The 22744-nt window shown below is 38.9% G+C and overlaps 1 protein-coding gene across 3 annotated transcripts in view; it reads right to left on the reverse strand.

Moving 5' to 3' along the window:
- The window catches only part of LOC126198676 (T-complex protein 11-like protein 1), a 124220-nt gene that overhangs the window by 31564 nt on the left and 69912 nt on the right, over positions 1-22744 (reverse strand). For all 3 annotated transcript variants that reach the window (XM_049935170.1, XM_049935172.1, XM_049935171.1), the window contains 3 exons: positions 18027-18147; positions 17835-17948; positions 8651-8770 (listed from right to left, as the gene is read on the reverse strand). In XM_049935170.1, coding sequence (XP_049791127.1) covers positions 8651-8770; positions 17835-17948; positions 18027-18147 — 355 coding nt within the window. The remainder of the gene's footprint in view (positions 1-8650; positions 8771-17834; positions 17949-18026; positions 18148-22744) is intronic.

Consider the following 22744-nt stretch of genomic DNA (forward strand, 5'->3'; position numbering starts at 1 on the left):
AGAGAGCTCGGTCTTTGGTGGATTTTAAAGGCAAGACAATTAGATCGAGACAGGCAAACTATCATAACATTCATGCTACCCTCCACTATAGAGAGAATTCAGTGGTGACAAAATTAAATCACATATTCAGCGTGCCTCATACCCTAATTACGATATTGTTGAGTATGGCTTCATACACAATGTTAAGGAGAGGTGGGCTAGAGAGTGGTGCAGCAACTGTCATCATAGAAAAGCTGGACACAAGCAGAAATGATTAGCGAATAAGTTAACACAGTAAACAGAAGATTTACTTAACTTGTATTTTGCCAAGTGTACAAAGACTCTGTACAAACAATGCAGCAAGAAATAAGTTGGAGCTCTCACTGTCGACAAAGACGAGTCTCAATGTACTAAAAAACCAATGATGGAGTTGGAGACACGACTAGGCGGCATCTGCATAACATCCCGTAGAAAAGAGGCTCCAAATGTGAATAGGTTGGCTGGCTACTGCAGGCCATCCTATATTGTGGTAGCAGAGGGTGCTCACAGTATGGAGCTGCTGGAGGCATGGCTCAACAGGCGCACACCATTGGGTCTGCCAGATCTCCAGTGACCACTATAGGTGTCAGATGGAAACTTGCAATTCCATTGCCAGTTGTCTGACACCTTTGGGGTGGTATTGAGATGTGATATCACAGATACGATAATCAAGAAATTCAAAGTTCAGATACAGGCAGTTGAACGATATTCGAAGTTCATGGCAGAAGTACCATGAAAAGTTTGCAGAAGTGTGTCTACAGGTGGCTTCATTAGAATGACACTGATGTCAAGACTGGTCATGCATAACTCTAACATGAAATCAGATTTCTGAGTACTTTCAGCTGGGAATAACTAATAAAATGGAGAGGTTCTACATTTTGCCCTAGATTTTTCTCTTACCACAAAAACTAAGTTCTCTTTCAGCATTTAAAAGAAAGACAAGTATTGCTTAGCAACACTATTGAGTTTCCAAAAATGATCTGTTTTGAAATATTTTAACTTACATAAGTAAAATAAATGAGGAGAAAACCTGTAGGCTGTTAATAGTTTTATCTTTTAACTGTGATCTGTCTTTATTAACTTAAATTTTTTCCATATGTCCAGTATGCTGGATGTTGAGGGATAACACCTATCCTATAATTACGATGCAAAACGACAACCAGAGTTGCGAATAAAATAGATGATCATTCAGTAGATGACCGGTAAGAACCAACCAAGGCTTGCAAAGTTAAATGTATGTCCTAAATAACAATTAAATGATATAGGTATCAGCAACATTTAATGTTATTTTGAATGTTCATTTACCTTTGCAAGCCTTGACTGATTCGAAAGTGAGTATTAATCTGAAATCGGTCAACTACTGAATAAACATCTACTTTATTCACAACTCTGACTTTCCTTTAGCGTCTAATTTTCTCCATGCACCTTGAAGGCAATGCTTGACCTATAGAAGTTGATGAATTCAAATAATATTTTAACTGTATTTTCTGTGGTTCTAATATACAGCAATTTGAGCTATCACATTTGGATAGTGGCAAGTTAAAAAATATAAAAAAAATTGTAAATATGTGAATTTTTTCTAATTTATGCAAACTTTAGAGGGCATGTACAATCTGAAGATATGAACCGATTTGATTTCTTTTTTTCCCCATTTCTCTAGTATCTTTTCCACAGTACTACAAATTGAAAAAAAGAATTTAAATTTTTTTGGCCCACCCCACTGTGCAATAGTGGATATGTTGGTATTGGAAAACTGGTAAAAAGTAGGATTACAGGAACTGGATGTTCATGTGTTTCAGTGTAGTGAAAACATGGTGGCAAAATGTGTTTTTCAGCTCAGAGAAAATAGAATACTGTGGCTGCTTCCCTGGTTGATGGCTACAGTTTGGTACCAGCTCCAGAAGGCTGGCCTACGAATTGGTTGACAAGTGGAGGCTCCATGACGAACATTGACTCTAATGGCTAATGTTCACCAAGGACAGTACCATTTGAACTTGCAAAATGTTATATTTTCTGATGAATTGGTATTTTCTGCAGTTTATCATGGCCCAACATGTATATGTAAGTCACAAGGAGTCTATTTCTAACCCAGATGCATCCACAAGTCTTCTGCAGTGATTATGTGGCGCTGTGAAGTTTGATTTCTTTTTGTGGATAAGGAAGGCCTTACATGATAAGTGTGTCAACTTGATGTTGCCCAGCCAATTCATATTATGGGTAACGTCATGATCATATGAATATGGCAACTATGCCCTGAAGCAGTAATCTCTTTCTAGCAAGGTAATCTCCAATACACATGTCAGCAATGGTTTGCAGAATAGACTGAGATTACTCTTTTATGCTGTCCTCCTCCTGCATCAGATTTCAAACCCTGAAAAATGTATGGGCATAAACAAACATACATTGAGAGAAAACTGATCGGACCCTTCCCCAAGAAGACCTTCAGAGTGTCACCTAAGCTGCGTGTGACAAAGTATCTTAGCTGCCTGTGAGGAAGTATCAGGAAATGAAGTATTTATATTTCTTACAGAATGCAAATGTCATTGGAGTTGAAGGCCTTGGAAGAGGATAATAAGTGGTGGTGATTCCCATGATCTGCCATTTTCAGAACATAAACCGCTTAATAAAAATTGCTAACTACATTAATTTTGTAAAATCTGCAAAAACACACCAAGAAAGATTAGAACCATACATAAAAGTAGCAACTTGCAGTTATGTTTGAATCTTCAAAACTCACTTGGCAATTTGCACATCATGTTGGATTCAACAGAACTGAAGCATTTTTTAGCATTTATCATTCATGACTTCTTTGTGAAAGGTGATTCTGAGTTTTGGACTCAAAATTAAAATGATGAGTATTTGATTTTAATGTGTTTCTTCTCCATTCCAAATTTACAAAACCAACAATGATGTAATATCTTCAAAGTCAAAGATCATCTTCTCTTATTTTCATTTCTCCAATTACTGCAGTTTTGCTTTTGAACATTTTCAATGGTGAAATTCCCCTTCAATCACAGTTATTTAGTATTTTCTAATCTTTTGACTTTTACTGGAAAACATGATTCTTCTGTTTCTCAACATTGCTGAATTTCCAATCATTGTTCACTTGCTGTCACTGTGAATCTTATAAACGTATCTGACACATCACTGAATCATGGTACTTCAATGTCACTTTTAAATAATCTGCCAACTCACTTTAGAAAGGAAACAGTTACTCCAATCATTAGTTTTATAACAAAACTCTTCAATTGTTTCTAAGTTGTACAATTGTTCAGCCTTGATCACTGTGCCATAATGCTATCCTATATACAGGGTAAATCATGTAAAACTTGCACCACAGATATTGCAGAAATGGAAAGTGCTATTCATGTGTGATTTTCACAGAATGTATTGGTAGTCAGGGACTCATATTGTTAACCAGAAGACAGATTGTAATAATACTTAGAAAGTGTATTTTTTCTGTAAACATTCACTTTTCTAAATGGAGCAATGCCTATTGAAATTAACAAATCAAAAGTATGGTAAATTAGAATTTCAGTGGTGTTTGTTGCAAGATTCTAGTGTGAGTCATTAGCGAGATATCGTATTTTGAAAAGTTTCCACACAGACACTTGTTGGCGCCATTCAACCTGTGTAGTTGTTAGGTGTGATGTTGTTATGTTTGCTTACAGCGTGCTGTGCTTGAGTGTTATTTGAGTGCACTGTGACTTGCCAGACAGTGTGTGACAGTCCAAGCAGTAGTTCATGAAGGGATGATGTTCATGGTATATGGAGAGCTTAGGAAGAATGCAGTTTGTTCTTATATGATGAATGTAGCAAGATATCCCAACAGACGTCAACCATCTCAGCAATTATTTATCAGCCTCTTCAACCATTTACATGGAAGTGATACTGTGACACCTAGACAACACAACAGAATGAAATGGATGCAACAGAAGAGGTGGAAATTAATGTTACTGCTGCTGTTGCAGTTGATCTGTACATTAGCTACAGCACAGTCATACAAGGAAGTGGCACAAGTCAGGCAACTGTACACACTCACCATCGACGTAGATTCCACGTCCCTATCACGTCTCTCCATCAAGAGCTGTACAGAAACAATTATGAGAATCATGGTAACTTCTGTACATGGGAATTAAGACAGGATACTCCAGATGTATCTTGTTTAGTGATGAAGCCACATTTACCAATCATGGCCAGGTAAATTGTTGAAACATGCATTACTGGTCTGCTGACAATCTCCACTGGGTTCGTCAGGTGGAACATCAGCATCCATGGAATGTAAAAGCGTGGTGTGGGATAGTGAACCATCAGCCAATAGGCCTGTTTTTGATAAACATATGCATATATCACAGCCTCCTAACAGACCATCTTCCACGGATGCCAGAAGACGTTCTGCAGACTAGGAGAAACCTGTGGTACCAACGCGATTACTGCCCAGCCCATAATGCACAAAGTATTACACCTTGTCTTCACAAATTGTTTCCAAATTGTTGGATTGCACACAAAGGACTTGAACCTCAGTTGGCCTGTTCACCAGATCAGACGCCTGTAGACTTTTTTCTGTGGGAAAAGCTGAAAGACACAGTCTACAAGGACATACCAACTACACACAATGACAAACTACTGCAGCCCACTCAGACATCTCCCCTGAAATGCTAGCACGTGGGCAGCAGTTGTTCCATACCAGACTGGAAGCATCTATTGCCACTGCTGGTAGTCATTTTCAACACAACCTGTGATGGCAAACTGTCTTATTACTGATCAGAATACACATAAATAGTGTATACACTTGTGTTGTTCTTTAGTGTGTGCTACCACAGATATTGTACAAGTGACGGTGCGTCAACTTTTAAAAATACAATATCTTGTAAGTGACTCACACTGGAACCCTGCAACAAACACCACCAACATTCTAATTTACCCCATTTTTAGTTTTTTAATGTCAGTAGGCATTGTTCCATTTAAAAAAGTGTACATCTGCACAAAAATAAGCTTTCTAAGTATTATCATCCTCTATTGACTGGCTAACAATAAGAAGCCCTAACTACCAATCTATTCTATGAAAACTGCATATCAATAGCACTTTCCATTACTATAATATTTGTGGTGCAAGTTTTAGGTGATTCACCATGTACATTCAAATATAATTGTTCTACATTTCTATTTTTTATATCACATACTTACTGGGTGGTGTGCAGCGGATGGAGTTCGACATCAGAAATCGCTACGTCACAACAGGTGCTGGTTGGAGCTACCAGTGCTGTATGGAGTGTCAAGGAGTACCTCAGAGTACTACATCTCTATGTATTTCAATGAACATGCAAGATAACAGGCTTCTTGAAGAATAAATGAAAGGAAGCTTGTAACAGTTAAGTTAGTACAAGTTTAGCTACTATTCAAAACAGATGTTCTTATACACATAAAGTTCAACGATATTGAGAAACAGAAGAAACTTCATGTATGAATATCATCAATGTAGGAAGATGGACTGCTGCTTACCATAAAGAAAACATTTCGAGTTGCAGATAGGCACAATTTAACGTCTTCTAACTTCCATGGAAAATGGTCTGTTGGGAGGCTGTGACACTTGTGTGTTTTTAGTGTTCTGTTTATGAAAAACAGAGCTGATGGTAAAGTACTTCGACTTTGATGGATATCACATGGTTGTTGGTTGTATAAATTCAGAAAGGAGAAGAAACATATTGAAAAACAATATTCATTATTTTGACTCCAGGACCGAGAAATGAATTTCACATGACAACCATGGTGAAGAAAATTTTATTACTATATTTAAATACAAACAACTGGTCTGAGCAATAGCTAAGCTCATAAAGTTTCACAAAACTCTGCTTCACTTATTTTTCAATAATTCTGCTATCTTGCATGTTCATTGAAGTACATCGGGACGTAGTACTCTGAGGTACTCCTTACCGTTCCGTACAGCACTGGTAGCTCCACCCAGTACCTGTTGTGATGTAGCGATTTCTAATGTCGAGCTCCATCCATCATACGTCACAGAATGAGTAAGCGACACAAAAAGTAAAAAATATGAAAAACAGTTATTTCAAACAGATATAGGGGATCATCTACATATTAAAAAGAGTTTGTCCCATTTAATTATTATTAAAATTATAATAAAATTAGTCATACACAAGCTTGCTCATTCACAGATGAGGGTACAGGAAATTTTGCATCTCTAATATTTATCAGAAAATGCCCAAATTTAATTCAGTGGAATTTCTGTACTCTCACAATCTCATGGAGGTCAATGCCTTCCCCAGGTCTGCAATGCAAGAAATTATATAGTGTATGTTTCCTTGTGTTTTTAAAGTGTGGCCGTAAGCTGAGTGCCGAGAAGGCACATCTGAGTGCCAAGAAGGCACATCTCTTTCAGTCACGCTCATTATATCAAATGTTTTGCACATCAATGAGGAGTACATACTAGTATGTGTTTTGGTCCCATGTAAATTGGTGTGAATCTAAAAATTTCAGATCCTATCACTTTTATTCTGCTATGCAGTTGTGCTCAAATTTCCTGTAGGAAACTATTTCAGTAACTAAGCACTTCAGTCATTACCTCAAAACACAGCTGTTGCCTTACGAAATTGTCATTAACAAATTTGAAAACGCGAGAAGGTGAAAACTTGTATACATTTCTCATAAAATTCACAAATGAACTTTTCTCTAGCTCCTGTAGGAGCAAAAACTGCATCCATTGAAATACTTGAACACTTTCGCAGAGACTTAAAAACAAAGCTGGGTTTGTGTTTTTTGTGTGTGTGAATAAATTAAACTACACAAAGTGGCATGAAAAATAACCAGTTATCATACGAAAGATGCAATCAACAGCACACAGGCAAATAAAATATTATGGTCATTAGTATACATGAGTTATTGAATTTGCATTCATTAACACAGCAAGGTCTAATCAGTGGGCAATGGTAATAATATTTTTCTTTTAGAAAATGTCTGCTGTTAGCTCCATTGTACAATCAGAAGTTGTCTGCTTTTTGGTATCCTCATCTGAAAGCAACAGAGAAATAGAATCATTCAAGCCCCAACATATGCTGATCTCGATATGGCCACCAACAACTATTTTGGCAGAACAAGGCAATCTGTGGATACCTCACACTGTTAGAGGCCACTGCGGCTTCCAACTTCAATGGGCAGAGCCTCTGGCCTGTTACGAAAAAAGGATATGCCAGCAATGGTCTGTTTAATGTCTATGAAATCTTTAGTCATTTGTTGTATACAGTCTTACTAGATGGGCCTGCCTGCATTTCTTGTTTTACAAGTGGGCTGCTGTTCTAACATTCACAACAAACACAGTTTCACTTCTGATGTTATAGTGGTACCCAAATTTTTGGGACGTTTACTTAATTTTGACATCCTTGTTGAGCGGGAATAATGATTGATCACAATGCAGCTGCTCTCTTGAGGCACTCACATAACAAACTAGTGAAGCATCTGTGGGATACTAAACCATTCACATCAATTTTAAAATCTCTATTAAGCTCAAGGTATAAGGGGCATTCAAATGAAACCCGGTCACTAGTGTAAAGTAATGGTAACGATTTTATTAACTCAAAAATGTAGTTATACACAGTACACATACTCAAAAACAGTCGCCAAAACTGTTGGCACATTTATCCCATTGTGACACTAGCTAGTCAATTTCATCCTTGAAGAAGCTAGTACGCTGCTGTCGGATCCAGGCCTGGACCAAGTCAAACACTTCATTGTCCATTGCGAATCGATGTCAACGAATAGCTAGTTTTAGAGATCCAAACACATGAAAGTCACACAATGAAAAGTTGGGACTGTATGGAGGATGTTCCAGTGCTTCCCACCAAAACTGCTGCAATGTCATCTTCACCGCATTGGCCGATTGTGGGCGGGCATTATCATGCAGGAGGATAACGTTGTCCAAGACTATAGCATTCGCTTCTGCAACCAATTCCGGTGTGATGACACAATGAGCCTGACCAGGACGAGCATCGTTTTCTAGTGACTCGCTCTGCTCAAAGAATTGTTTGCGCCATTCCACAAACACTTGAACAACTCAGACTGTACTCACCATACACAGCCTTTATCCGTCGATACATTTCACGGCCTCCAACTCACTCCGCTGCCAAAAATCGAATCATTCCTCGTTGTTCCTGCTTACTCGCCTGCATATGCGATAGTGGACGATAACTTGTGTGACCGCCACCTTCTCTTCGGCGTCAAACCACACTGGTGCTATGCAACATCAAATGGTGCACACATGTCAGCCTCTCTACCAACAGATGGCGCCACCATACCCGCAGTTATGTGGTGCCACCTTACGTGTAAGACAAAGGTAGATGCACTGACCAGGTTTCATTTGAATGATCTCATAAATATAAATGCAAGTCACTTGTGTACATGGTCAGCATGTAACCACTTATTAACTGATAAAATGTGTATTTTTGTACTCAGCTTACACATTATTGGTCACGCAAAAGTTTTGTGATCGAAAAACTAACCAGCATCTTCTCTATTGCTTTCAATATCTGCTCTTTACATCTCAGCTTCAAAAAAAGCATAGACCTATTTTCTATTCAGTTACTGACTGGGTATAAAGAAAGTGATGAAGGAAGATACAAACCTCCAGTATCCCTTTAAAGACAGCAACTACATCTTTTGTCTCAGAAAGTTCTTTTATTTTTTCATCTCTTATAGGGGCACACAGTTTCCCCATGATTGCAATAACACATTGGGCATAGTCCTGTAAGAAAGAAAAAGTGTGTTAAAAAAACTGAAATTTTAATTTGCAGCAGTGCATAACACTAATTAGACATTTATGGAATTTTCTTTGCAAAGTCTGTGTATAATCTTTGAGTGGAGAGGGTGCTTGCAGTGTTGTGGAAGTGAGTTGCTGTTAACAGAAAAAGCAGTGAGGGCAAAGTTAAATACATAATGCACATTTATACCCAGGCAGAGAGCATATAAATATAACTTAATTTACTGCTTCTACTTAAAATTTTGCTTTTCCTGTTCACAGTAGTTTGGTGGGGTGATATAGCCTTTGGAGGTGTAGCATTTGTGGTAGATCAGCAAGGCAAGGGTTTCGTGGTTATGAGGGGTGATGGAGATGTCACAGGCAGCCTGTCGCAATTATTGTGGACACAGGTATTTCACTGTGATGTAAGAAGTTAAAAAATCATACAGTTTTTTTGAAGTGACACAGAGCATGTTGTTGTAGGTGTTGGAAGGCAAGGATTTCAATTTTGATGTGGGATGTAGGAATTTGGGGTTGAAGAGATACAGGTAGTTCATGGATACCTGTGATCTCATGGCTAAGATAATTTAAGAACAGTATGTGGGTCTCAAGTTTTCCTAATGAATGACAAACTTTCTTACACTGGTGCAGATAGGAGAGGGGCAAGGGCAGGGCACAGGAGAAAGGATAAGAACAAAAAACTAGCTGTCCAAGTTACGATACATAATGAAAAAGGAAGCAAAAAATAATTTGAATAATCCTCGAATGTGCCTAGTGAGAATATATAATTAATGGTGAAAAATGCTAGCTACCAAGCTCAGAAGTTATACACCAGGCCTGAGTGGAGTATAAATGGGTGGTAGGTTGGTACAGGGTATGATGGATGTCTGTATTTGTATTGTAACAATCAATATTGGTGAAGGAAATGAAAATACCTGAAGATACAGCAAAGTGGTGACATGAAGTGCATGGTACAGTAACAATCTTGCTGCAGAAGCAAAAAATAAGATGCAGAAAATGAGACTCATCTGGGCAGGGGGTAAATACTAAGTGAAATACACAGCTGGGAACATAACTACAGGATTACACAGACATTATGGCACAACTGAAAATATTTGTCTGAGCAAGGAGATGGCAAATAAAGGAACATAAACCAAGAGAAAGGGAACAAATGTGCAACAGAAAGGAAAATAGAATACGGAAACATGCCCAAAGACAGCACTGGGTTTTGGGAAGGGTGGAAGCTACAAGGCAATATGCATTTTCACTACTCAACAAATAAAGGAGTTCCTGAGAAGCATCTAGAACAGCGAGCGAAAACCTTAGTGCTGAACAAAGCCCTTTTTTAGAGTTCTCTCTCCTCTCTCTCTCTCTCTCTCTCTCTCTCTCTCACACACACACACACACACACACACACACACACACACCTGCGAGACAACAAAATAGTTAGCTCCAAGAAAAGATGTTCAGCAAAATAGAGCAAAAAAGTTTTTTCTGTGGTTCACAATGAATGGAGATGTGATATGACAGATGGTCAGTATATCACTTTCTTCTATACATTACATCTTAACCTGCAAAAACATGCAGGTTACAGTACGCTTGAGGGGACCAGACTGCTATGGTCATCAGTCCCCAGAAACCCAGGTATCTACTTGCTAAGTAGTACGCTTGTTCGCCCACTGCTTGAATACTGCTCAGCAGTGTGGCATCCGACCAGATAGGGTTGATAGAAGAGATAGAGAAGATCCAACGGAGAGCAGCATGCTTCGTTACAGGATCATTTAGTAATCGTGAAAGCGTTACGGAGATGATAGATAAACTCCACTGGAAGACTCTGCAGTAGCTCGGTATGGGCTTTTGTTGAAGTTTCGAGAACATACCTTCACCGAGGAGTCAAGCAGTATATTGCTCCCTCCTAAGTATATCTCACGAAGAGACCACGAGGATAAAATCAGAGAGATTAGAACCCACACAGAGGCATACCGACAATCCTTCTTTCCACGAACATCACGAGACTGGAATAGAAGGGAGAACCGATGTGACTTTTTCTATTCTCTTTGAATTAGTAGTGAATACACGGAGAGCATCAGGTAATAAGGAGTAGTAACTGAGATGGAGAACTGACACCCTGAGTGAATCTTAAGACACCCTTTGCTTTTGTCACATGCTACTAAAAATCTTGTTCAAAACTACGGGAAAAATGTACTTCCTAGTTGAGAAAACAATTTTAATGGCTCTTAGAGTTTGTGCAGTAATTCATCTGAAGAGAAACTTCACACCATAACCCCAGAAGCGTCCAAATAATTTACACACTCACTGTATTTATTATAAATCAGCATAGACCAGATATTGAGTGACATATGGAATTACCAATTCACCGGATAGTAATCCAAGCACAAAGAACTTAGCAAGTAGATACCTGGATTTCTGGGGACCGATGACTGTAGCAGTCTGGTCCCCTCAATCCCACAAACCAACCAACCAACCTGGATTTCCGATAATTAGGCTTTCATGGCCAGTGTTTATTTCAGTTAAATTTTCAGTCTGGCAGGTTGTGGTGGATATATAGAACTATTCCCTGAGGTTTCATCTTGAACTGTGGGAGACATCTTCTGAGGTTGCTGTTTTACTGATACAGACTCTCTGCTTGAAAGTGCTAGATAAAGAATGACACAGTGGTCTATTATCTTAGAGTCAATTATTCCAACATCATCTTTTTCTAAAAGTAGGGAGGGATCACCAATTGTAGGCTGCAGTGAAGACATTATTGAAAACATGTGCCACAGTCTACCACAAAACAATGCTCCAATCTACATAGGTTTTCAGATAAGATCTGAGAAATATAGGAATAAATGGCAATAAAAAAATCCTGTTCCTTATGGTTAAAATGGGCAACTAGCTTTCAGAACTATGTTGTATTATAATTCATAAGCAGTTAACTGCAGTCAGGAACTCATGAGAGTAAAGAATGGGGTTTGTTAACTTTTTCTTGAAGTTTCAAACAATGTAACTTCCAGGTTGGAATATCAACAATATAAGAGAAAGACAGATTTCTACTCGCTGTAAAGATGACACTCTGAGTTTCAGACAAGTGCAACAAGAAGACACTCACACATAACTTTCACCAAAAGCCTTCTTCAGAAAACGAAACACACACACATTCATACAAGCAAGCACACCTCACGTACACACGACTGCCATCCCCAGCAGCTGGGACTGAAAAGGAACTGCTGTGTAGAACGGAAGTAGCAATCTGGAGGGGGCAGGGAAGGGATAGCAGGGTACAAGCAGGGGGAGAGAAGAGCACTGTCAGGAGGAGCATTCAGGGACTAGAATGCCAACCAGCACAGTGTCGAAAGGCTATGGGGCATGGAGGTGGGGAGGGGTGGGGGAACAGGGAGTGAAAATGGAGAGGAGCGGGGAAGGGGAAAGACAGGTGGATGTGTTGGCATAGAGCAGCACACAAAGAGGGTGAGGGGATGAGAATAGCTCATATGGGGTGGAAACTGTTGGGTGAGGTGGTACAGGACAGTAAGTTACCGCAGGTTGAGGCTAGGATAATTTCAAGAGCACAGAATGTGTTGTAGGGATAGCTTCTATCTGTGTAGTTCAGAAAATCTGGTGGTGGAGTGGACAATCCAGATGGCTTTGGTAGTGAAACAGCCATTGAAATCGAGCATGTTATGTTCAGCTCCATGTTGTACTACACGGTGGTCTACTTTTCTCTCGGCCACAGTTTCGCGGTGGCTGTTCATCCTTCTGGGCAGCTGGTTGGTAGTCATACCAATACTAAAAGTTGTGCAATGATTGCAGCAGAGTTGGTATATGACAAGTCTATTTTCACAGGTGGCCAGCCTCTGATGGGACTCCCTCACCCAGTATGCTGAGGGTCTCATCAAGGCCTTCACAGACATGCCATATCCTCCAGACATAGTCTGCCAACAGATCTCCTGTGCAATTCCCCCTCCCCCAATCCTCCCACAAACCCCAAGAACAAGAGTGCTCCATTTGTCATCCAATACCACCCAGACTGGAACAACTGAACCATATCCTTCGTCAGGGTTATGAATACCTACCATCATGAGCTGAAATGGAGGACATTCTATCCAAGATCCTTTCCACCCCTTATAAAGTAGTGTTCCGTTGCCCACCTAACCTCCACAACAACCTAGCCCATCCCTATGCCAATCCCAATCCCTTGCTACAGGGAACACGTCTGTATGGAAGACCCAGGTTCAAGACCTGCCCAATCCGCCCACCAGCACTCCCTATTTCAGTGCTGTTACAGGCTTATCCTACCTCATCAGAGACCAGGCCACTTGTGAAAGCAGCCCTGTCATATACCAGCTTTGTTGCAATCATTGCACAGCTTTTTTATGGCATGACTGCCAATCAGCTGGCCACTAGGATGAATGGCCACAGCTAAACTGTGGCTAAGAGAAAAGTAGACTGCCCTGTGGCACAACATGCTTGATTTCAATGGCTGCTTCACTATCAGAGCTATCTGGATCCTCCCCTTCACCACCAACTTTTCTGAACTGCACAGATGGGAGTCATCTCTACAACACCTTCTCCACTTGTGAAATAATACCACCCTCACCCTCAGCTAACCTACTGTTCCCACAACCCCCACCCAACAGTTTCCATCCCCACTGTCCTGTCACCTCCTCCCTATTCCCGTTCTCACCCTCTTTGTGTACCACCCTCTGTCAATGCACCCATCCGTCTTTCCCCTTCCCTGGTCCTCTCCTTTTTCACTCCCTGTTCCCTCACCCCTCCCCACTCCACTGCCCCACAGCCTCCTGACACTGTGCCTGTTGCCAGTCTAGACCCTGCATGCTCCACCAGACAGAATCCCCCCACCCCCCACCCTCACATGTACCCTGCAATCTTTATCTACTCCCCTTCCCTGCCCCCTCCAGAATGCTGCTTCCACTCTATGTGACAGTTGTATTCCAATCCGAAATGCCAGAGATGACAGTCCTGTGTGCATGACGCGTGCTTGCTTGTGTGTGTGTGTGTGTGTGTGTGTGTGTGTGTGTGTGTGTGTGTGTGTGTGTATTCTGACTAATTCTGATGAAGGCCTGTTTGGCTGAAAGCTTTGTTTGACAGTCTTTTTCCACTCAGTATCTACATTATGTGGTGAGTGGAACTTATTCTTTTCATAATATTTTCCTTATATTTCTGTTTTCATGAATTTTCATATTAAAACAACAGGAGCACAAACAAATGAGATTTATAGGTCAAATACTACGGACATTATACAAATGGATCGATCTGAACTGGTTGCTAGCAGCTATAGAATTAATGGCCATAGGAAGCATTTATGTATAACTTTCGATGTGTACTACTTTTAACATTCCTTTGTTATGTTCTGTGCAGTTTATTGTAATTGGAGAGAAGCAATCATTTTGTTCTTAAAGAAATGTGCTGTTGTAACTAAGTTAGTACAGTGGAGTTGTTGATGATAACACTATATAAGAGAGAAAAATGTTGATTCTTAAAACTAAAAAATATAGTGGAACAGTGAAATATTATAAAATAGGCAATATATTTGAACAGCTTTCTTGTAAATCATGGAATTTACCAGCAACTTTAACCCTGAAAGAAAAATATATTGATGACTGCTATGGATTCAGAAGAAGAAACTATGTTAAAATTTGAAATTTATGCAAAACCAGAAAAGAAGAATCAGCTGAATGCTAGCAACAACACTGATGGGTAGGTTATATCATCAACAACTGCAACTGCCTCTTCCTTCAGAAAGTCAAGCTTATCAAAGAACAACTGTAATATAAATCCTGACAGAACATAATCATTATGGGCAACTGGTGAAAAACAAGTTAAATGTTACTGAGTGTTTTGACTTTTTGACATGTCGTTGGCACAGCTGAGTGCTAGCAATCTTTTGTAGCATACCAACCATATATGGGCATATTAATGTGAGCCTGAGTGATGTATTGCAACAGTGCTGACAACAGGCGAGTGTGGGATGCCATTTCTGTAATAACTCAACAAGGCTGACGCACTGTTGTGAGGCAGGTTAGCTTGCTGAAACAGTGAACTCAGTGGTACCACACAGACTAATGCAGCAAAGGGCAAGCAATATTTTCACACTGACAGTGGTACTGGTGTTTTAGGATACATGACTGATAGTGATGCATATGCACGACTAGTGCAGTGCTGCCAACTGAAAGTAATGGGCATTTTTGTAACGAAATAATTCTCAGTCTCAAAGCCATACCAGGATGACGGAGCTTTGCTGAAGGGTAATCACATAAATATGTCAGCAGATGTCAGCAGTTTGAGGCCATGGCAGGGCAACAGCTCTATGCACTAAGACCACCTGGACCTAGTGTCATGGTGCACCTGGCCACCCATGTCAACTCCAGCAGCATGGCTGACTCCTGCCTAGGGGGCAGGGGGTCACTCCCCGTGCACACCAACCTTCTTTCACAATCACAAGACCGGCATCTCATCATGGTGAGCATCCACCACTATGATGCAGCTGGGCTCCGCCCGTGGCCACAGCAGGTACAGCATTGTCGTTTACACACATCACTGGTGTGGAAACTGTGTGATCGGCTTATGTAACGAGATCGTCGGCATTCGGTGGATGCTTCAACAAAGAACTTGTTACATTTGCAGCTGCCTTTCTCTGGAGTCTCCTGAGCTCCCACCTTGCCTCCACCATCCGCTTGCAAACAGATGGCATTTAAATTTGCAGAAACAACTTCATCAGCACTTTGATGCCAGTACTATTACCAAACTCTCACAACAATTAATGCTGTAAATAGTTGAAAAATCCTATCTTTTTTGCCCTGTGCCTCAAAACATAAAAAAATCAACAATCAGCAGTAAATAATCTGGCTTAAGCTTTGAGAAAATACACAAATATAAAAACCATGAATAAAACAAAGCATGTCGCACATGAATGCCTGTCTAAAAACTGTAACGAGAAGACACACTAGGAATATCAATTAGGTTGGAGGCAGTCAACATCTGGGGCATGGGGATTCATGAGGCCCTGCAAGACCTGAGGCATGGGTGCCACATCGAAATCACATCGAGTTAAGAATTAATCATGTTTCTTCTTGTGCATCTATTATTTTGATGACAACCAGTACATGCGTGTTTTATGAGATGATAATTCAATGAATACTGTGAAACTGATAGTTTTTGAATCCCTTGACTGAATACACTGCTATCTATGTCTACATCTACACAGACACTCCGCAGGCCACCGTACGGTGCGTGGTGTCGGGTATTCTGTACTACTACTTGTCATTTCTTTCCTGTTCCACTAGCAAATAGAACGGCGGAAAAACAACTGTCTGTATGCCTCCATATAAGTCCTAATTTCTCATACCTTCATGGTCCATAAGTGCAACATATGATGGCGGCAGTGAATCGTTCGGCAATCAGTTTCAAATACCAGTTCTATAAATTTCCTTGGAGGAAGATATTTGGTTAACATAAAAATTTTTTAAAATAAGAGTAAATGGAAATGATTAGATTAGATTAGATTAATACTAGTTCCATGGATCATGAATACGATATTTCGTAATTATGTGGAACGAGTCAAATTTTCCAATACATGACATAATTAAGTTAATTTAACAACATAATTAAGTTAATATAACAACTTTATTATTTTTTTCTTAATTTATATCTAAAAATTCCTCTATGGAGTAGGAGGAGTTGTCATTCAGAAATTCTTTTAATTTCTTCTTAAATTCTTGTTGGTTATCTGCCAGACTTTTGATACTATTTGGTAAGTGACCAAAGACTTTTGTGGCAGTATAATTCACCCCTTTCTGTGCCAAAGTTAGATTTAATCTTGAATAGTGAAGATCATCCTTTCTCCTAGTATTGTAGTTATGCACACTGCTATTACTTTTGAATTGGGTTTGGTTGTTAATAACAAATTTCATAAGAGAGTATATATACTGAGAAGCTACTGTGAATATCCCTAGATCCTTAAATAAATGTCCGCAGGATGATCTTGGGTGGACTCCAGCTATTATTCTGATTACACGCTTTTATGCAATAAATACTATATTCCTCAGTGATGAATTACCCCAAAATATGATGCCATATGCAAGCAATGAGTGAAAATAGGAGTAGTAAGCTAATTTACTAAGATGTTTATCACCAAAATTTGCAATGACCCTTATTGCATAAGTAGCTGAACTCAAAGGTTTCAGCAGATCATCAATGTGTTTCTTCCAATTTAATCTCTCATCAATGGACACACCTAAAAATTTTGAATATTCTACCTTAGCTATATGCATCTGATTAAGGTCTATATTTATTAATGGTGTCATCCTATTTACTGTACGGAACTGTATGTACTGTGTCTTATCAAAATTCATTGAGAGTCCGTTTACAAGGAACCACTTAGTAATTTTCTGAAAGACATTATTGACAATTTCATCAGTTAATTCTTGTTTGTCAGGTGTGATTACTATACTTGTATCATCAGCAAAGAGAACTAACTTTGCCTCTTCATGAATATAGAATGGCAAGTCATTAATATATATTAAGAACAACAAAGGACCCAAGACCAACCCTTGTGGAACCCTATTCTTGATAGTTCCCCAGTTTGAGGAATGCGCTGATCTTTGCATATTATGAGAACTGCTTATTTCAACTTTCTGCACTCTTCCAGTTAGGTACGAATTAAACCATTTGTACACTGTCACACTCATGCCACAATACTTGAGCTTGTCTAGCAGAATTTCATGAGAATCACACAACAGCAATAGCAATAATTAAGAGAAATTGTAAATAACTGCAGCAAAACAGTAAATACAAATGAAGGAAGAAATATGCCTAAGCTTCAAATCTTGCATGAAGATGACAGCCATATTCCTCCAGTGAGGAACATGGAAGTAAGAATATTTATACAATATTCAAATCCCACCAACAGTTACCCATGTACTGGTCTGTTGATAGTACAATTCATTATTTGGTTTTCACTGCAATTACAGAGTATCAGATGATGTACAAAAACTAATGACATCTACAATATGATCAAGTTTCTGAAAAACATACACCTTTAACAAACCTGGAAGTTTAATGTGCCAGCATCAACCTGTTGCTGGATTATATCTTCATCCAGTAGGTCTGATATTTCCTCTTTCAGTTTCACATGCTGTGGTAAGAGCAGACTGAACAAATACTGCAACAAAATGAAAAGAAGTTATAAATGTGCTGAGCATAAGTAATGTTGTAGAATAAAACTAAATACATAACATACCTCTTTTATATCCCTAAGCAAATTCATTGCTTGACTGTAATCTGGTGGGTCTTCAGAAAGCTTAAGAGACAGCAGATCCCAAAATGCTTTCTTCATTGTTTCTTTCACTCTTTTATGTAAGCTGCCAAATTAATTTTTGAGTTTACTATTAAATAGGGACACAAAAATCATCACATTTCCTATACACAAGAAAAATATGAAAAAATTAATCCAACTTTAAAATGGTTTATTGCATTATTTGTCATGAAAATCACCTGCTATCAGAGCATGTGTCACATAAATGAAACAGCATTACAAAACAACAAGATGAAATGCATTTCCACACATAACACAAAGAAAAGCAAAGTGGTCATGGATGGATACATGAGTAAGAATTTGCGATGAGTCTAGAGATGAAGAAAGGGGGAAAGGGGTGGATTACTTTGCTCTTCTCAGATCAATATGTATTATATTCTAGTCCTCAAACAATTATCCCTCAATCCTTTCTTACAAACACTGAATTAGTACTCCATTCTTATTGAGGTAGTTTGCTGTCAGCAAGAGATTAGTTACATCCAAAACAAAAACAAAGCCAAAAGAACAACAGCTTGGTACAGCACTAATTTGAGAGTGTATAATGATGAGGTCAACAATGACTGAATGAAAACTAAGTAATTTATTCTCAACTATTTTGGACAGTAGGGATTCTCAAGAAACTGAACATACTGGGCAGAACTAACAGGAGAGAGATCCCTCTTCCGTAACACCAAGTACCTTAGCTTTCCAAGAAATAAAAATTATACACCAAGGATAATTATCTAGAAATCAAATTGTAATATTTTTTCTTTACAACTTGTTCCACTCCACAGGTGGATTTTCGAGTTGATAAGTTGTATGTAGCTGGGTTATATTTATCAAATTTTGTTTTAGATTAAGGTTAAAAAAATCCGGTTGTTAAACAGCCCAAATGTTGCTATGTTCTAGAAATATTGTAATTCTTACACATTCTCAGTTACATACCACACTTCTGTTAATTATGCAATAAGATGCAGTATGTGTTCATTCCCTTACACACAAAGTTAGTATGTGCAGTAAATCCTGTCCTTTCTTTAAGGCTGTTGTCAATTATTTTACAAGATCTTACTTTCTGGTAGGATGTCGTTCTTGTAGAATCTTATTATTTAATGTTCTGGTCCTCTTACTAAGACCTTACACAATGAACTGGCTGGACAATGAGTAGTACTGTTAAACTTGTGTTAATTTGAGAGCAGAATTTCTCATATTCATTATCATGAGTGCTTTAATTGTTTACTGGGTAATACAGTTCATAAATTTATTAGTATTCAAACACTGACTGTACACAGTTCCAAAATTTTAAGATATATTACCTTAATGGAGAGTGGAACAGACACATGTTCGTTTTTTTAAAAGAAATAACTTTCATTCAGTTTAAGTCATCTGTGTTAGGGTACTTTCCCTGTGAGGGTAGACAGCCGCCATGCTGCTGGTAGTTTTAAAGCTTTCATCACAATTAAGATTGTTAGAGCATTCAGTAAAGTCAACTGCCTCTCCAATTTTTCTGTTTAAGTGACTACAGTGCTTTTGCTAAAATTCCCACATTAGTAAAGCACACTGTAAATCCTGATGACATTCCTCACTAAGTTCAGCTGTGACTGACTTGTTGGGATGTTTGAAGCATACACCATTCATGACCTTTTAAGGGTTCTTTAACTGCATGGTCTGTCTCCCCAATGTTCACTTTATTACACTTTCTCCTAATTATTTACAGTCCAGTGGTCTGTAGTGTTTCTGGTTGGTATTTTGTTGATAAAATGTTTTTATTTTATGACTGCTGGAAAAAAAACTGGCTTTAAATCTTTACATCATATGATCTTTCTGAAGTGTACCATTTATAAATGACAGAAATATCAATTATTGTAGTTCTGTTTCCTCTTCACCTCTCTGCCTACTGATTATGCAGTACAGCTACCTGTTACCATATTTTTTTAGGTAACTTAATTCTCATTTTAAATTAGTGCCATCACAGATCTGATATGCTCTTACTGTCAGTGAGCTGAGAACTATCTGTCACTGTGAAACACAGTAAGGGGAATCCGTATGCAGCTATCGCTTAGTATTTCTAAGTTTTCTACACACCTTGTGTCCTAATTTTCCATCAGGTTGCCTGTAGACAAAGAAACATAAATCCAAAAATATCCTCTCTTTGCACATGAAAACTGATTTTAGGGTACATGGTTTTGAGATATCTGTTAAAATGTTGTAGCATCTCCTCCCTATGTGGCCATATGATGTATCACCCACATAATGGGCAATAAAGACAGTTTCACAGACATTCCTCATAGAACCTACATTTCAGAAGACTCCGTGAATGTATCTGCAGCCAAAGGGAAAGTGAGGAGCATACTTCATCCATTTTTTTTATAAAATTCTCCATGTCATCTTTAGTAGCTACATAGCAGGCAACATTTTACTAACTCAGCTACATCTGAGGATGCCTTCTCCTCAAGCATCTCCAAAACTATTACTGCTGGAATGTTTGAGAGTAACTGTTTAACATCAAAAATCACCAAAGTTATAATTGTTATAACTGAAAGCATTAACACAAAATGCGCAGAATCCTTCATAAACAAACTGAGCTTTCCAATTATATCATGTAATTTCTTAGACACATGTTGGGCCAGATTAGAGTGTCTTGGGGAAGTACAAAAAGGCTTCTGTCTCAAAAGAGGCAGGTTAAAAACAGATGTAGGTAGACCTAGGAAACACTGTTATTATATAAATATGGTTATAATAGAGGGAAACATTCCACGTAAGAAAAATATATCTAAAAGGTAAGGTAAGGTAAGTCTTTCCGCTCCCGGGATTGGAATGACTCCTTACCCTCTCCCTTAAAACCCACATCCTTTCGTCTTTCCCTCTCCTTCCCTCTTTCTTGATGAGGCAACAGTTTGTTGCGAAAGCTTGAATTTTGTATGTATGTTTGTGTTTGTTTGTGTTTGTTTGTGTGTCTGTCGACCTGCCAGCACTTTCTTTTAGATATATGTTATTATATAAATATAGAAAACTGCAACCAATCACATTTTTGAATACTTGTTTATTCCATAAAATGGTTTTTGAACCTTTTCAGGCTCACCTTCAGATAGTGCACGTGGAAATTACATGACCATTCCATAGAGTAATGCTGGATGCTGGCTACACTATGAAAGAATCACATAACTTACATGTGCACAATTTGAGGATGAGCTCGAAACAGTTCGAAAACTGATATATGGAATAAACAAGTACTCAAAAAAGTTACTGCTGCAGTTTTGTGTATTTATATTGAATAAACAGTCACGGGTTCTTAAAAATCTATAACAGACTGGTATTATAGTTGTAAATGGTCTTAGCTGTGTTGGGAAAAAACAAGAGCTCCAAGCACTAATAGAAAGCTCAAATAGTTATAGATACTGAAAATTGGAGATAAGTTCATGTGAAAGAACATAACGGCATTCAGAAAGGATACATTGAATATAGCTGGTGGTGGTAAGTTTGTTGCTGTTACAAGTAGTTTATCTTGTAGTGACAATGAAGTAGTTCATTCCTGTGAGCTAGTGTGGGTAGAGGTTATACCTGACAACTGGAAAAATAAATAACTGGTTCCTTTTACTGATACCTCCCCCTCCTTGACTCAGATGATATTATTGCTGAAAGGTCCAAAGAAAACTTGAGTCTCTCTCTTCAAACAGGTACCCCACTCATAAAACAATAGTTGCTGGTGACTTCAATCTGCCTTTGATATGGTGGTGAAAATACATCTTTAAAGTCAATGGTAGGCGTAAAACATCATCTGAAATTGTATTACGAGGGTTGAATGAAAATAATGCCTCCACCTTCGTTAATTGGGTTTGGATGGGAATATTGTGGTGTCACCGCCAGACACCACACTTGCTACGTGGTAGCCTTTAAATCGGCCGCGGTCCATTAGTATACGTCGGACCCGCGTGTCGCCACTGTCAGTGATCGCAGACCGAGCGCCGCCACACGGCAGGTCTAGAGAGACTTACTAGCACTCGCCCCAGTTGTACAGCCGACTTTGCTAGCGAAGCTACACTGAACAATACGCTCTCATTTGCCGAGACGATAGTTAGCTTAGCCTTCAGCTACGTCATTTGCTACGACCTAGCAAGGCGCCATTACCAGTTTATATTCAGTGTAATAATGTCTAAACAAGAGCGATGTTCTCCAATTGTGGATTAAAGTTAAGTATTCCAAGAACTACGTTCTTTTCTTTATAGGATAATTACTTTACCTTGTTCCAGACCTCACACCAATCTGCGTGAGCTTAACGCGTGCCTTTCGGCTACCTCCGAGTGGCTTGGCTGTCTTGCTACGCCACTACAAATATTTTAATAAATCAAACACAGAAATAATCCTTTGAATGTGACCTTTAATTACTAATATTCACTTTTCCACATAATCACCAGCCAACTGGATATATTTCTGCCAACTGTGAACAAGTTTTCTGAAGCCGTCACGGAAGAAGTCGACACTCTTGTTTCTGCAACCACGGTCTCACAGTTCTCTCAACGTCTTCATCAGAAGCATAATGATGTCCCTGCAGATTGTCTTTCACCATCGGGAACAGATGGAAGTCAGACGGAGCAATAATGTGACCCACACATTCTTGTGAAATGCCAACTGTGCTTGCAATTTCTCTCTGAGTGATATGACAATCG

Source organism: Schistocerca nitens, chromosome 8 (assembly GCF_023898315.1).
Source record: "Schistocerca nitens isolate TAMUIC-IGC-003100 chromosome 8, iqSchNite1.1, whole genome shotgun sequence".
Lineage (NCBI taxonomy): Eukaryota > Metazoa > Arthropoda > Insecta > Orthoptera > Acrididae > Schistocerca > Schistocerca nitens.